At 42.7% G+C, this 17763-nt stretch overlaps 1 protein-coding gene across 4 annotated transcripts in view; it reads right to left on the bottom strand.

Moving 5' to 3' along the window:
* FOCAD (focadhesin) overlaps positions 1 to 17763 on the bottom strand; it is a 322539-nt gene that overhangs the window by 271566 nt on the left and 33210 nt on the right. For 2 of the 4 annotated variants that reach the window (XM_078436754.2, XM_078436755.2), the window contains exons 3-4: positions 16544 to 16618; positions 14077 to 14231 (exon numbers count right to left, since the gene is read on the bottom strand). The exons of the other annotated variants lie outside the window; for them this stretch is intronic. In XM_078436754.2, the coding sequence (XP_078292880.2) occupies positions 14077 to 14231; positions 16544 to 16618 (230 nt within the window). The remainder of the gene's footprint in view (positions 1 to 14076; positions 14232 to 16543; positions 16619 to 17763) is intronic. 4 annotated transcript variants of the gene reach the window in all.

Below are 17763 nucleotides of genomic sequence, written 5' to 3'. Positions count from 1 at the left end.
ACTCAAAAGAAGATTTTACACTGCATTTGTTATCTTAAAAAATGGAAGAAGAGGGGTGCCTGGGTGGCTCAGTCGGTTGAGTGGGCGACTTCTGCTCAGGTCATGATCTCGTGGTCCGTGAGTTCGAGCCCCACGTCGGGCTCTGTGCTGACAGCTCAGAGCCTGGAGCCTGCTTCAGATTCTGTGTCTCCCTCTTTCTGATTCTCCCCTGTTCATGCTCTGTCTCTCCCTGTCTCAAAAATAAATAAAACGGTAAAAAAAATTTTTTTTTTAAAAAATGGAAGAAGAGGGGCACCTGGGTGGCTCAGTCGATTAAGTGTCGGACTTCGGCTCAGGTCATGATCCCACAGTTTGTGGGTTCAAGCCCCGCATTGGGCTTTGGACAGGAAGCTAGGAGCCTGGAGTTTGCTTCAGTTTCTGTGTCTCCCCTTCTCTCTCTCTGCCCCTCCCTGCTCATTCTCTGTCTCTGTCTCTCTCTCTCAAAAAAAATCAACAAACGTTAAAAATAAATTTTAAAAAATGGAAGAAGAAAAACATGTTTGTCAAATAGAGAAATATTTCAAATATGATACGTTCACAGTCTAGAATACTCTTTAGCCGTTAACAAAGCTGCAAACAGACCTATGGAAAGATGTCCAATACCTATTAAGTAGGGAAATGCAAGTTTTAGAACAATACGCGTATGAAAGGAGTATCCCATTTTATAAGGCTTATGGAGTGTATGTGCTTATAAAATATCTTTGATACAGGTCTAGAAACGGGGCTCCAATTTCAGAGCAATTAGCTGGTCCCTGATTGCATGTGCCTGGACTTGATTACACAGCATCACCCTGGCTTCTTCTATATTCCAGAGTGAACCAAGTTAAGATCTGGTAGAACCTGTGAGACACCTACCAGACACCTACCCTGAGCCCCGTCACTTCCCAGTTTTTACCAGAGCCCAAAAAGGAAGTGATTTTTTTTTTTTAATGTTTGTTTATTTTGAGAGAGAGAGAGAAAGAGAGCGCGCGTGCATTCGGAAGAGGGAGGGGCAGAGAGGGAGGGAGAATCCCTAGCAGATCCCGCAACATCAGTGTGGAGCCCGACGCAGGGCTCGATCTCACGAACCATGAGATCACAACCTGAACCGAAATCAAGAGTCGGATGCTTAACCCACTGAGCCACCCAGGTGCCCCAAGAAAGTGAATTTTTTTTTTTTTTTTCAGCGTTTTTTTAATTTATTTTTGGGACAGAGAGAGACATAGCATGAACGGGGGAGGGTCAGAGAGAGAGGGAGACACAGAATCGGAAGCAGGCTCCAGGCTCTGAGCCATCAGCCCAGAGCCCGACGCGGGGCTCGAACTCACGGACCGCGAGATCGTGACCTGGCTGAAGTCGGACGCTTAACCGACTGCGCCACCCAGGCGCCCCAGGAAAGTGAATTTTTAAAAAAGAAGAAAAGAAGGGCACCTGGGTGGCTCAGTCTGTTAAGCATCTGACTTCGGCTCAGGTCATGATCTCACAGTTCGTGAGTTCAAGCCCCACGTCGGGCTCTGTGCTGACAGCCCAGAGCCTGGAGCCTGCTTCAGATTCTCTGTCTCCCTCCCTCTCTCTGCCCCTCCCCCACTCACACTCGGTCTCTCTCTCTCTCTCTCTCTCTCTCTCTCTCAAATATAAGTAAACATTTAAAAAATCTCTTTAAAAGAAGAAAAGAGAAGATGACAAAAAGGAAACGTTTACTGCTTACTACTTTCACTGCCTCCAAGTGCCATTGTTTGAGTTTTCAAAGAAGTACGCACTACCTTTATTTTTTTTATTCGTGAAAAAGGGGATGGGGAGATTTAGAATCTCAAGATGAAGATGGGCCACTGAACACAAACAGGAGATGAAATCTGATCTAGGTGGATAGTATGAGTGGAAATTTAAATAAACAATGAAATAACCATGGGGTCCTTTATTTAGGACTTCTCTTTCGCCAGTTTGGCACAGACACGAAAACATGTTAATATGAAAAAGCAGACTTCCGAGAGACGTTTGCAGGACCTGGAATTAGCCCGTAGGTAGACAAGCAGGCTGTCTGTGTTTGAGGTACACAGGTACGCAGAAGAGTTCCTTAACGAATCAAAGTGAAGGCTTTAATAAGGGCAGAAAAGATCTGGTTACATATTCTGCCGAACATTCAGGGCATAACGTGTCACCTGATATTCCCGCTCCGGTACTGGAATGTGCCTCAAATTCAACATGTTTAAAACCTAATTCTTGCTCTTTCCACACACCTTGTCTTTTGATGTTCCCTACCTACCTGTTAGGCCAGCCAGAAATCAAGGAGTCACCTTTGACATACCCCTTCCGGGCACCCTCCATAGTTGGATGGAAGATGGCTGACCGTCTTGCTTGACTGCAGAAGTGACCTCTAAAAGTAATTTCTAGTTCTCTAACTACATGATTTTTACACATGCACGTTGAAATTATTGTATCAGATAACTCCCTTATGAAAATCTGTCATTAAGGGGCGCCTGGGTGGCTCAGGTAAGTGTCCAACTCTTGATTTGGGCTCAGGTCATGATCTCACGGTTCATGAAATGGAGCCCCACGTGGGATTCTGCACAGACAGCACGGAGCCTGCTTGGAATTCTCTCTCCCTCTCTCTCTGCAACCCCTCCCTTTCTCTCTCACACTCTGCCCTTCCCCTCCTCATGTGCACTCTCTTTCTCGCTCTCTCAAAAATAAATAACCTTTCTAAAAATTTTTGTTATTTAATTTATTGCTAACTAAGCTAATATGAATAGTATTACTAGTTGTGGTTATAGGCTTTTCATTTCTGGGATCGCACATTTAGCAAAGGAGGGAATATGAGAAAATATAAAATGAATATAATACCTGTTGTATTATCAGGCAATGACATAAGCCTATTGAGGGAAGGGAGGCTGGTGGGTTTTGTTGGAGTTGTTTGTTTGTTTGTTTCTTTTTTAATACATCTTAATCCATGTAACTGCAACATTAAAACCAGCTTAAGACTCCTGATAGAGTAAGTTAAAGTAAGGGGCGCCTGGGTGGCTTGGGCAGCTCAGTTGCTTAAGTGTCTGACTTCAACTCAGGTCATGATCTTGTGGTCCGTGGGTTCGAGCCCCACATCAGGCTCTGTGCTGACAGCTCAGAGCCTGGAGCCTGCTTCAGATTCTGTGTCTCCCTCTTTCTCTGCCCCTCCTCTGCTCATGCTCTCTCTCTCTCAAAAATAAATAACCATAAAAAATTTTTTTAACTTAAAAAAAGAAAAAGAATAAAGTAAAAGATAAGTACTCAGCATGGTAAACAGAGATGTACCTACTATATTGAAGACTGCCCACCACGCAGCTAGATTCACCACACTGCACATGAACTCCTATGAGAACCTTAGGAATATTAGATGGTTCCTGCGACTTAAGATCAGAGCGGCCACAGGAAGTCCCCTTTGGAAGATGCTATTTTCTTTCACTCCCTTCCCTCTTCATTCATTTGTTATACATGAAAATCATTAAGTGACACTGGGACTTCTGAAACTTACATTTCTCTCCCCCCATCTTCCTCCTCCCTCAGTGCTTCCAAAGAATGGGTCTAAAACAGACTCAAAAACAGGGAAAAGATAATAAGGTCTCAAAAACTGATTTTAAAAAAAAGAGGGAAGAGAACCGAAATACTTCAGTTAAGTCTAAACCCATGAGCACATTATAATTCTTTATAAAATAAAACCTAATTGATCAACCACTGAAGGATGTTATTAAAAGCTGAGTATTTTGAAGTTTGGCAAATTTATTTGAGAAAGAACCCACTATATATCCTGCCTTTCCTATACAAGCTGTACTGCTGGGTAACCAAATAATGGATATGGGGAAGATTCTCTTTATTGCAATATTTTAGGTAACTAGTGAAGAAAAAATGATAGAATTTCAACCATGTTGAAACTCCAAATGAATTAATGGATCTAACCACTCAGCATCAACAGCTAACATCTCCAAAAAAGAAAACAGTCAGATATTGTTTCCCTCTTGACTAAAGAACATATTATCGTCTATGAGAAATCTTCTCTCCCCTAACACCCCTCCCAATAACAACAAAAACTGAACATAAATCTTATCAAATTTCTAAAGCAAACTTTCATTTTGGAAATACAGGGAAATAAGCGAAAGCACACCACTTTGCATGCATGCAGCAAAGTCCAAGAAAAAAAAAAGAGAGCGATAAAGAGGGCGCCAGAGATAGGTAGATGTAAGGGGGACAGCATGTAGCTCTAAAAAGATGTAAAAGCCATAACAAATTCTTATTTGGATGGTCATTCAAACAAATCATAAAAAAAAAATATGAGGCAACTTGAAATCTGAACACTGTACATTTAAAAAATCATAGTATACACAGGGGCATCTGGGTGGCTCGGTCGGTCAGGCGTCCGACTTCAGCTCAGGTGCTGATCTCATGGTTCGTGTGGGTTCGAGCCCCACGTCGGGCTCTGTGCTGACAGCTCAGGGCCTGGAGCCTGTTTTGGATTCTTTCTGCCCCTCCCCTGCTCTCTCTCTCAAAAATAAAATCAAACATTAAAAAAAAAAATTATACACACACACACACACGTATATCCAGCTATAATGATGACACTACTGTTGTTTTTTAAAAGGAAATATACAGTTAAATAGCCACAGAAGAAATTATATAGTGTCCGGGATTTCCTTCCAAGCATGGCAGGGGGTTGGTTATGGAGGGAGCAGGATGTTTTAAGAGGCTGTTGGGATGAGTGACAGAACATGAGGGTTCATAATACTGTTCTACCTATTTTTGAAATTGTCTATTAAAAAAGTTTTTAGAATCAGAGGAAAAGTTCTTCTTTCTAACACCAACTTTGTCCAAAATTTTCTTGGTAACTTTTTTGGGTCTCACTGTAAGCTAGTTTCCTTCCCTCCCTCCCCACTGGCCATCAAGGCAGTGGTTGTCTCTACCATGGCTACTGTTCGGAGAGCTAATATATAATTTCAAATGAATATTCCAGAGGATGATGATAACGGAAAAGATGGTGGCATCTCACCATCGCAATAACACAATTATGTTAGCTTTGACAATGATTCTCTATTGACTCAGTGTCTCCTCTCTCTACCCCCGTCAGAGCAATACCGATCTAACATCAGTCACTCAGACTTAAGCACGGCTGAGCTGAGGGGCTGAAAGATACCTATTTCCAACGTCATGGCTTTCCCTCAATTCAGTTCTGCTGCAGAAGAGTCCTCGGAAGTAGTGTTCCAGTCCCCTCTCTGTTTGGGGAATTGCCACTCCTTCCCCGTTCGTGTGGTTACTGTATATGGAACCTAGTACACATATGTTCACATAATGAAGACACAGCCTGCCGAGGGTTAAATTGTGTCCCCCAGAAGGACACATTCAAGTCCTATCCCCTGGTACCTGTGAATGTGACTTTATTTGGAAACAGGGTCTCCGCAGATATAATCAAGATCTGGAGATCAGATAATTCTGTGTGGGCCTTAAATTCAATGGCTGGTGTCCTTTTAAGAAAAAGGAGAGGGAGAGCAGAGATAGGAGAGACAGACACACGGAGGAGGAGGTCTTAAAAAGACACAGGCAGAGACTGGAGTTATACAGCCACCAGCCGAGGAACGCCAAAGGTTGCAACAGCCACCAGAAGCTAAGAGAGAGAAAGGGAACAAATACTCCCAGCCTGCAGAAGGACCCAATCCTGCAGACTCCCTTGCTTTGGGACTTCCAGCCTCCAGAATTGTGAAATGACACATTTACGTTACTTAAAGCCACCAAGTTTGTGGTCATTTGTAACAGCGGCCTTAGGAAACTGATATATAGCCCCCGGCAGACCTGACTGGTCCAGAGGGAACATCTCATGCACACTGGTCCTTGGAAATCTGTCACTGTGGCCAACCTCAGTCTGGCTGCCTCTTATACGTAAGAAATATTAACCCAGGAGCAGGTTGTGCCCTGTAGATTAGAGGCAGAGAAACTCGGTCTGCAGTAAAGGGGGAGAAACACACAGCCTGTATTCAATTCACTTTGAGGCTTGGCTGCATCCCTGTTCTTGGGTCTTATGGGACACTCTTTTACTAAAAAAAAAAAAAAAAAAAGATAAAAGTCACCCTTTTATGCTCAAATTAGTTCAAGTGGTTTTCTGTAACTTGTAGCCCAAAGAGTCCTAACATACTCAGTAACCTGCTACTAAAAGTCCTTCAGTAAAGGCCAGCTGGATCAAGCTCTTCCTTGGGAAGGTGCCAGAAAAAGCTGAATTGACTCAAGAACCCTCTAAGCAAGAGCAACAGAAACTTCTGGCCTGAGCTACAAGCACAGTGGTAAGAGGCAATGCACAAGAGGAACCTCACTTTTCAATGGCATAAGAGCCAAGACCCAGATCCTATAATGAGAGGGGTGTGTGGGTCAGCAATGATGTTGAGTATTACAAAGAAATCAGTAAGACAGAAAGGAAAACATTTTTGGTCAAGCTGTACAAACTACAGTAATTAAAACCACCCACGAAAATTGCTTCTCTCTAGGTAAATATCTCTCTAGGTAAATATAGCACAATTACTAGTGTGCGTATGAATAGCATACATCAGGTTTCCTCTGTTTGGGGTTGATTTGATTACAACATTAAACACTGCTCATGTATGCTCAGTCGCCTTTGGGAAATACCTCAAGTACGCTTGGTTCTTTGCTTTTGAAATATTCCAAATATGAGGTACAAGGAAGTAGCCATACTAATTTTTTGACCAGGGATGAGAGTAACAAGGGTCTGGGTCGAAAAGAATGGCCCAAATTATCTCTGAAGGGGGCATCCGTGGGCACAACGGGAACAAATGGTACACATGTGGCCAAGTCCCTTTTTTTAACCAGAAAGGATAACTGGTCAGCCTTAAGCACAGTAAGTCACCAGCAAATAAGAGAACGCTAAACATTAGATTAATGATCAAATCCTTTTCTAAATTCGTTACAAAATTATATGAGAAAAGAGAGACACAGAGAGAAAGAGAGACAAAGAAGACCAGGAAGAAAGGAAGGAAATCAAAAACAGTTCTGGGGAACCCATGCTTGAATAAATAACAAAAAAAAAAAAAAAAAAAAAAAAATGTAAGAATATAATGCTATTGACTTTTTGCTTGGGGAACTCATTTGTCTTCTCAGTACCAGAAAACAGCCTGATTCCTTATGAAGCCTTTTCCCACTATAAAAGTAACATGTGTTACAGTAGTTGCTTTTCTTAAATCACCTAGAAACATCTTAGCACAAACATATGACTCTTACGATGGAAGATTTGTGACAAAGCCTTCGACCAGATCAAGGAACTTGAAAAGAAATAGGGCAGAATGTCCTACATGAGAAAAGTAACTGGAATCACTTTTCTGGTTACGAGCTGCAAGCTGAGAGAGGTTTGGGGATTTTAGGGAAAGAAAAAGGATTGGAAAGAAGAAAAGGAAAACATCTGGAAACAAGCTGAGCTGCTCACAGGAATATTTAAGGGACAAGATGGGGAAACAGACATGGTCTAGTGATTCTGTCACTCTCAGATAAGAGCTAAATGAGCGATGATATCCATGGAGATATAAACCTGAAACAGTCTCAAATTCAAGAGAAATACTCTGATGCACCAACTACAGATGAAAGCACAGATGACTGTACCCCTTAAACCCTGGGGAGCCTCATAAAGTCCTCCTTCCTTGATTCTTCTTCTCCTGCCAAATAAAATAAAAACAAAGGCGCTAAATAGTACGGAAACGCTTCAATAACACAAGAGATGAATACCGTGTGTCCTCAGTTGCTAGCTATTTCCTACAAAAGCACAAGACAATTAAGTTTCCCAAGGAACAGAGTCATCAATAAAAGAGAAGACCCTGAGAGACGAGAATTTCTCTCATTAAATTACCCTCAATACTCCCAATAGTTCTCAGAATCATTTCTAACCAGTTTGGACCTTCATCAATCCATGATCAAAGACTCACTGAATCCATCACCTTTACTCAGGACCACCGTGGGCATTTTTAATATTCTATGCAAGATTTCACTGAAAAAGTAGACTTTGCTTTCGGGATCTCAGAAAACAGACTTTAATCTCTCATACCTTAGCACACTTTATTTTCCCGAAATACATAAACTGCAGGTGTCTGCCCATTTAAAAGCACAAAAGGCACATAAATCAAAGGCTAGCCTAGTTTATCTAGAGCATAACCATCCTACCAAACACGTTTTTAAAAGAAGGAAGGGGTTGGGGAAGCAGCTGAACTGAAATTACGGGCTGTCGTGACATCTCAATATCAAAAACTGAACACCTGGTTCCACAGGAGAATACAGTTTTTATGCACAGTCCCGTTACTAAGCAACTATGACAATGGCTGCATGAGCTTTCTAGAAGCGGGCGCAGTTAAGGGAGGAAGGGAGGGACCTAAGAACAGAAAAATGGAAAAACTCCTTGCTTTGAGAATCTTTATCTCAGGATAAATTCAATGTAAAAACAAAAACAAACAAACCCGAAAACAATCGAAACTGAAAACAAGCAGTGCCTTAAGAGACAAGAAAAGCACGTGCTACCATGTATCATTCACTTTAATTTCAGTTTTGTTTAATTTCAAAATTCACATCTAACTGGTGATAATGATTTCCTTACTGCGCTTCCTTTGTGGTCCCCCTTCTTTCCTTCACCCTCACTAGGGAATAATTTTTTTTCCAAATTTCCTTACTGATTAAAAGAACATTTTAGACCTCTTAAATCCATTTCTTTGTTTACAGAAGCTATAAAAACTAGTTCAGTTTACAAGTGTTTCATGTTGCCTCAGCTTTGAACCGAGAACACTCTTAGACATCAAACTATTCCTTTGAAGGAAACAGTCTCTCAAATAGAGCCAGACGCTTTCCCAGCCACTCCCTAAAATTTAGACAACCAGAGTTTGACAAACGTCAAGGCTTTTTCAAAGTTAGACTATACAATGGAGCAGGCTCTAGACCAATGTTTCTCAAATTGCAGGTTGAATTGGTGGAGGGAGCAGGGAGGGTTTCCATACATGTTCCGAGAGAATTTTACAGACGAGTCTTGCAAAGGGCCCAGGAGCAGGTTAGAAGGCGGGGAGCGATGACCTCACTGACTTTTCCTTCCATCTTTCCTTGCAGATTTCAACATTCACTGCAATGCTGAGAAAGCTCCAGAAGCTACATTCTCTAAAATATCTATTCGATAGAAGGCTGCTTCTTCCTCTGCCTCACTTACTCCCTCTCTGAATCTCTCTCTCAGTTCCTAAAGGCTGCCAGCCTGGCAAGTAGGCAAAAAGAAAAGATAACATTGTAGAATTATTGTTCTACATCAAAGCCGAGCAATTACTGAGGGGCACTGTTCCCAGGGTGCCTCTAGATTCTGATAAACCTCTATTTAAGAAGAGCAATCCAGAAACAAGTAGACATTTAAATACCGGAAACTGAAGATCCAAAATGTCTCAGCCAAGAAGCACAGGGAAATGACAAAGTCATTCCTGCTTTTAGATCCCAAAGATAAAGATGGTGGCGTTTTTTAGGTTTGGGTATGTTTGTTTGTTTGTTTGTTATTTCCAGTTTTGTACTGTTGTGGTCAGGAAAGATGCAGGACAGGATTTTAATCTTTAATTCACGGAGATTTGTTTTGTGGCCTAACATGGCATCTACTCAGGAAAATGTTCCATGTGCACTTGAAAAGAATGTGTATTCCGCTGTTTTTGGATGGAATGTTCTAGATACATCCGTTAGGTCCGTCTGGTCCAATGTGTCATTTAAAACCACTGTTTCCCTTGTTGATTTTCTGTCTGGACGACCTGTCCAATGTTGTAAGTGGGGTGTTACAGTCCTTTATGTCTATTAATAGTTGCTTTATATATTTAGGTGCTGCCGTGTTGGGTGCATAAATATTTATAATTGTTATATCCTCCTGCTGGATTGTCTCCTTTATCATTATATAGTGTTCTTCTCTGTTTCTTGTTATAGTCTTTATTTTGAAGTCTATTTTGTGCCATGTAAGTACCAGTGCCCCAGTTTTCTTTTGCTTCCATTTGCACAGCAAAAAGATGGTTTTCTGTGTCAGAAAATTCCTGGAACAGCATTTGAAGGCAGAGGCTGTTTCGGTCTCCTGTTTTTAATTAAATTAAATTTAATTTCTTAAATTTGCTTCCCATTTTGTTGTTTTTTTTTTTAAGACATAAACAATGCAAAGTATAGTCTTTGTAATCACTACAAGCCACAAAGCTCTGCTACTTGAAATAAATGAAAAAATTCTTGAAAAATAATTATCATCTCTACTGGCAACAATAAAAAAAAAAATAGCACTTATATAACACATTTCATCACCAAATTGATTCCAAAATTAAATCGGGTAGCTTCAGGGTCTACCCTGTTCACTTCTCTTTGTGGCTGATAAGTTAGACAGGAACATTCTCAGATAAGAAACTTTGAAGAAAAAAAATGTTTCCCCAGGATCTTTCAATTGTTAAGATTCCTAAATTTGCTTACTGTAAAATGCAAGGCTTTCTTCTATATCTTGACCATATTTCCCAAGACCCTTGAAAACTAATGGACACCTTTATGTATAAGATTACTCACTAAAGCATTGCCTGTAATTGCAAAAATAATAATAATAATAATAATTGACAATGGGGAATTGGCAAATTATGGCACATTCATACAACGGAATACTATGCAGCTGGAAAAATTAGAAAGCACTTTATTTTTGTTAAAGAATCATCTCCAGGGGCACCTGGGTAGCTCAGTCGGTTAAGCGGCCAACTTTGGCGCAGGTCATGATCTTGCAGTTCGTGAGTTCAAGCCCTGCATTGGGCTCTGTGCTGACAGCTCAGAGCCTGGAGCCTGCTTCGGATTCTGTGTCTCCCTCTCCCTCTGCCCCTCTCCCACTCACACTCTGTCTCTCTTAAAAATGAATAAACATTAAAAAAAAAAATGATCTCCAGGGGCACCTGGCTGGCTCAGTCAGTAAAGCATGCAACTCTTGATCTCAGGGTTGTAAGTTCAAGCCCCATGCTGGGTGAAGAGATCACTTACAAACATAATCTTAATAGAAAAAAAAAAAAAAAAAAAGGTATAATCTAACCTGCTCTAATTCTCCCTTATGTAAACAGAGACATCACTCTGGCCCCTTAGCTGCTAGTAACTTACTTTTGAATATAAACAGTACAACTACACAGTGCAAGCAGATTTTATGTTTATGAATTTTAAGGCTCTTGAAAACTACTTAGGGGGAAACAAATACCATTACCTGCATCTGAAAAAAAGCATAAGGCAAAATCTATGTGGCTTAAGATCAACCAGTAAGTTAAAAGAGAGACACATTAAAACTTAAAAAAAAATTCCTGATGTTTTATTTATTTTTGAGAGAGTGCAAGCGAGGGAGGAGCAGAGAGAGAGGGAGACAGAGGATCAGAAGCGGGCTCTGTGCTGAGAGCAGAGAGCCCAACGTGGGGCTTGAACTCACAAACCGGGAGAACATGACCTGAGCCCAAGTCGAACGCTCAACCGACTGAGCCCCCCAGGTGCCCCAAAACTTGGCGTTTTAAAAGTCTCCTCAAAACTCCTTTTTTAGGGGTACCTGGGGGGCTCAGTCGGTTGAGCGTCCGACTTCGGCTCAGGTCATGATCTCACACTCCGTGAGTTCAAGCCCCGCATTGGGCTCTGTGCTGACAGCTCGGAGCCTGGAGCCTGCTTCCGATTCTGTGTCTCCCTCTCTCTCTGCCCCTCCCCTGCTCATGCTCTGTCTCTCTCTGTCTCAAAAATAAATAAAAACATTAAAAAAATTTTTTTTAACTCCTTTTTGAAGGGTATGTGTAGGTGCGCGTGTGTGAGCATTCACACGAGGAAAAAGACAGAAAATCATTACATTTTTAGCCACGATCAAATTCTTATTCAGAAATATATGATCATCTAATAACTGTCAAAAAATGTGCTAAGCATAAAAATACAGGTTTAAAAATATATATACTACGGAAGAACAAGTAGCCCAGCTGGGAAGAGAGAAGGTATCTAGGCAGGAGAAGGGACGCCTGGGCTGAACCTTGAGGCATGAAGGGCATGATATCAGAAGGAAAATGGGAAGAAACCTTCCCATTCATGCAGAAGCTCAAGAATAGGGAATAGGGAAGGCCTGTATGTGGCGGGAGAGGAGTGCTCGTGGCAGGACACACAGGCTGAACAGAAGGCTGGCCCTAGTTTGGGCAAGGGCATGTAGAGCACTCGGAAGAATTTGGACTTCTAACTACAGGCGGCACGCTATAAAGAAAAAGAAAGAAGGAAAGGCAAAGAAGGAAAACGCAAGGTTCCAAAAAGATACCAAGAGAGGATCTAAGGGAACAAAATAAGATTTGTGAAGCAAAGTTAAAGGGCCAGAGGTTACTCAGCCTTCACATCAGAGGACGACAGGGAGAACAAGCAGCCCCACAGAGAGGGAGGGGAGAGGCTGGGTAAGAACTAAGAGAAGGGAGCAGACGCCCCAGTGATTTAAAGTAGGCAGAACTGCAGACATCCAGATGAAGATCATTTCTTGAAGCAAAGAGGGGCATCTAATTTTCAGGGAATGTGCCGCGAGAGACGCTCACTTCCATGATGTGGTCCCAACACGGTCCTGTTTGACCACCTCAGAACGGTGTATGCCCCTTTCAATACTTGCGACTCCATTAGTGTCAGTCTATAAATATATAGTCACACTAGGGGCACCCGAGTGGCTCAGTCAGCTAAGCATCTGACTCTTGACTTCGGCTCTGGTCATGATCTCACGGTTCATGAGTTCAAGTCCCGGGCCAGGCTCTGTGGCTAACGGCGTGGAGCCTGGTTGGGACTCTCTCTCCCCCTCTCTCTGCTCCTCCCCTGCTTGCACCTGTGCGTGTGCTTGTGCACACGTTGTGGCTCTCTCTCGCTCTCTCTCTCTCCCAAAATAAATAAATAAACTTAAAAAAATAAATAAATAAATACAGTCATAGCAAAAATTCAAAACACCAAACATGCTTTACTTGAGATAATCAGAGGAAACACGTCTAAATCACAAAATACTTTTTTTAAAAATTCGTGCTGTTATTTCTTTTTCAAGTTTTATTTATATTTTTAGTAATCTCTACCCCTGATGTGGGGCTTGAATTCATGACCCCAAGATCAAGAGTTGCATGCTCTTACAACTGAGCCGGCCAGGTGCCCCAGTGCTATTATTTTCTAATTCACGTACTAAAGCCAAAGTCTGACCAAATATTACCAATAATATATAAACTTTACCACCGTGGGAGTAGTATTGCTTATGGGCAACCTACTTGCTTAATGTAAGTCAAGAATTTGCACTGCACTCGTGAATTATAAACTACTTAGCTATTTTCTTCATTTAAGAAAAAAAAAAAAAGAGCAGTGACAGGGGCACCTGGGTGGCTCAGTCAATTAAGCGTCCAACTTCGGCTTGGGTCATGATCTCACAATCCATGATTTCTGGGTTTTTTTTTAATGTTTTGTTTTTTTTTAACGTTTATTTATTTTTGAGACAGAGAGAGAGACAGAGCATGAACGGGGGAGGAGCAGAGAGAGAGGGAGACACAGAATCGAAAGCAGGCTCCAGGCTCTGAGCCATCAGCCCAGAGCCCGACACGGGGCTCGAACTCACGGACCGTGAGATCGCGAGATCGTGACCTGAGCTGAAATCGGAAGCTCAACCGACTGAGCCACCCAGGCGCCCCTCACAATCCATGAGTTCAAGCCTCACGCCAGGCTCTCTGCTGTCAGCACAGAGCCCACTTCAGATCCTCTGCCCCCCTCTCTCTCTGCCCCTCCCCTGCTCACGCTCTCTCTCTCTCTCTCTCAAAAAAAAAAATTAAAAAAAAAAAAAATTTTTTTAAAGCAATGACACATTTAAGCAGAGCCCTGAAACTTACAGACAGCAACTGACCACAAATTCCACAACTATAGGGTTTAAATCAGCGCCTACGAAATATCAACGGCATGACATTTGAAGGGAAAGAAAATCAACTGGCAAGTAGGGTGAATGTGGACCTTTAATGGCAAATTCGTGAATCTGTTTTCTAAAAATGTAAGTGTTTCGCTGATCAAACGGGAAGGAAAGACGACCTGGTCGACGGAATCAGGTTGAGTATCCCATTGAGCACATAGCTGAACTCTGCGTGATCCTGGGCGACGAGTGCCACCAGAGCCTCGCAGCAGGCCGTTCGAACCACCGCATTATCACCGCAACACTTCTCCCACAGCAAGTTCAAAGCCGGAGTCTGAAATCAAACCAGTGATTAGAAGACACTTGCAACGAGCGCCAAAAGCATACAGAATACCCCCCGCCGTTCGTCGAATTTGTTCCCAGCAGGCTACCTTCCCTCGACAAAGACAGTGCTCTTGTCCCACCATTTGTAGAATAAACTCAAGTCAGCTCCCCAGGAGAGATAATGGATGCGTTCGGAGAGAGCAGCTCGCTCTCACCTGGTGCAAACTAAGGCGGCTGCACTCAGCCGTATGACTTGGGTCTGAGCAACACGACAAACCCAACAGGAGATCAAAACGAAGACTGGACTCTGGCGCCGGGCTCTAAACCCCTCTGACCAGCCACCATCCATGTCAGTCCAGCAGTTAGCCTGCGCTGCGCTCCAAATCATACCTTCAAGCCCTACGTGCGGTGACATTTTCAGAACGTGTTTCTGCTCTCCTACCACCAGACTCTACCATCTCCATGCACCCCACCCCGCCCCAACGATGTCCTTGCCCCAACTTACTCAAGTCTAACGTGGGCCCAGAGGGAAGGCAGTGAGGTAAAACAGGATACCCCCAAGTTGCCCCGCCCACGGCGACCAACAGAAGCCGAGAAGACCGTTTTGGTCAGGAAAGAAAGGGACTTTTTGCCCCCGCACACTATGAACCTGTCATCTTTGACAGAAAAGCACCAGAAGGGCACAGAAGTCAATGTAAGTGCTTTATTCTGAAAAATCCTATAAAAGCAGAGACTCTAGCTTTCACAGCTTTCTCAGGAACCCACCACCCAACAACCCCCAGGGGGTTCACTACTCATGATGAATCCACATTTGAATGTAGGTTAAGTCCATTTAGAGTTACATACGGTTTGAGGTGTTGTTTCTGTTTTTGTTTTTTAATGTATTTAAAGAACACATAATGAAGTTATTTTTCCCGCCTTCGGACAGAACTTATTAGAAAAGTGTATAATCTGAGAAAAAAAAAATTCAGATCCTCAGCTCCCACAGAATAACTAAAAGAATGAAAATCAACATCATATTGTGCCCACTTTCCCACTGTGGCTGGCTTTGGGAGCCTTTTCAGTCTTAGGATCCCACTCTAACAGCAGGAAAGAAATATTTATATTTCTTTAATAGTCACAGCAGGAAAGAAATATTTATATTCCATTTCTTTTATTCAGAAGGAAATTTTATTCGCCTGTACAGCCAGTACCAAAGGGTTCTAAATGTCATTACTCCATTAGAAGCCACAAAAACGAAATCAGTGAATAAAAAACCATCGCCTCAGGTAATACTATGCCCTCGTGGAAGTAAGCATTCATTTATTAACAGAAGAGAAAACAGTTAGTTACAGGCATCTGACATTCAATAAATCCTGGCCGTTTAAGTAAAACCACTAGATCACCTCAGAGTACATAACGCGATTATCGGCAGGATTAAGATCAGGGTTCTCAGGAAACCTAATTTGTGGGACTACACACAAATGCCAGACAAATGCCAATTAGAGAAGTTTGCCTCTATGCTTATTTCGACATGGCAGCGGAAGCTATAGAGAGGGGTAACCTGGAATAGCTGATCAAAGGCAATGTGGCGGCAGGGGGGGGGGGGGGGGAAGCCACATGCAAGAAAATAAATCAACGTATTTCAGTTGTGAGAAACATTGTCCTATTTCCGTCACCGGTATTTTCCACGGAGTTTACCTTAGAGCACCTACTTAAGTGGAGTTTCCGACCGGGCAGGTCGAAATACACAACACCAGGTGACCAAAACCCAAGTGCTATATAGCTCGGTATAAGCTCAGCATGGCTTCCTCTCTCAGCATTCCCCTGTCCTATGCATGGTACGGACGTGCATCCTTCAGCTCCAAGTACCGTTGCCCGACCTTTCCCACGCAGAACTCCTTCTTGGGCCACCGTAAAGTACAAGAATTCGCCCACATCCAAATTGATCCCCTCTATATTCACTTGCTCTGGTAAACAAAAATATGCCCTCAGAGGTAATCCTACCAGCATTCTCCAAGGCCATGTCTACCCCTCATTTCACCCGGGGTTATTTTTCCCTAACAGTCACCAGACTACTCCCCTTCACCCCCTCCCCCCCACCCCCCACTCCACATCTCATTCCCGGAGTCTGTCGTAACAAATTTTTTAATTGTCAAGCATTTGGAAGAAGAACATGGCAAACCAAAAAAAAAAAAAAAAAAAAAAAAAAAAAAACAACCACCAAGGCAAGGAACGTCTCATTTCTACAGTGACCTGAACTCCGGGAGAAACAAAAGAAGTGCGTATGTGCGGCTGGCAGCAGTATCCACATAGAACTCAAGCACGAGGTTGAATACAGACCTGGTCTGTGGATTGGTGGATCTTTTCTGAAAAACCACTTTCCTTTAGGACGGCAGCAATGAGATGACCCACAGCCTTAAAAATAAATAAATAAATGAATACATAAATAATCAGTAAATACATTGTGTGAGAGGTTCTCTCCAATTAGTGCCTTTGAAGGTAACTCATATCGATACTAGCTGATAGGAATACGCGTGCGCCAGGCAGGCAAGTCCCATTCGTTTGAGTGCGTGATCTGCGCAAGGCACTGAATTAGGCAATTCTACGGGCATGATTTCTCATCTTCCTAACAACTCTCAAGGGAAGCCTTTTGATCCCAATAAGCAAACTACAGTTCACAGATGTTAAGAAAATTGCCAGGTTCTCAGTTCACATTGCTGTCACTTAGTATTAAAAGGTCACGCGAGATCGCTTCATCCCCTTAAACCAGGAGACAAATGAGAAACTCCACAGCTTTTGAAATCATTTTTGCATCTACATGAAATCCATCGTGCTTCATCATGCCCTTAATGAAGATGGAGAAAACCCCTCCCCCTCTTGATGACCGTGGCCCACGCCGCCGATGGGAACCAACAGGTCTCCCCCCCCCCCCCCCCCCCCCCCCCACTGCAGCCGCCGTTCTCTCCCGCTTAGGCTCTGTGATTTAATTTCTTTCTTATTTTTCTCAGAGGTTTCAGCCCTTTAATAAGCTTTTGGCCTCATGAATCTCTGAAACTTTCCCATATCCTGCTTTGGTCAAAAAGCCCGAAATTAAATCTAAGACTTTTATAGGAGGGATGATGACTTAAGTACATAAATATCATTCTTTCCTACCACCGCAACTCCATTCTAGTTCTTTGGCCCCACCCAGCACCGCCGTCTTAGAGCTGGGGGCTGGCAGCAAGGACAGCCACCCTGTGCACGGGCTGGGAAATACCTTTCCAACTCCAGCCAAGTGTTGACCCTGCACTTGGACCAACATATGATACACCTGTGAATCCCTGTCAGCCTCGCACTCACTTAAGTCTCCGGAAAAGCTCGCAGAAAAACACAGCACCCACTCCTTTGTTTCTTTTCTGTATTTCACACATCGGAAATCCTTTAAGACCTCAGCGCGTGATGATCTCAGTTTTGCAATATAAATCACTCATTTACATGAATATTAAGTTTAAGATCAATTAACTGTCTCTTACCTCCCAGTGAAAGGAATAGTAACAAGAACTGAAGACCAGTGAACAGTT

Source organism: Panthera onca, chromosome D4, assembly GCF_046562875.1.
Source record: "Panthera onca isolate mPanOnc1 chromosome D4, mPanOnc1 haplotype 2, whole genome shotgun sequence".
Classification (NCBI taxonomy): domain Eukaryota; kingdom Metazoa; phylum Chordata; class Mammalia; order Carnivora; family Felidae; genus Panthera; species Panthera onca.
Note: the sequence above shows the minus strand (reverse complement) of the source record. Positions and strands in the feature narration are given on the sequence as shown.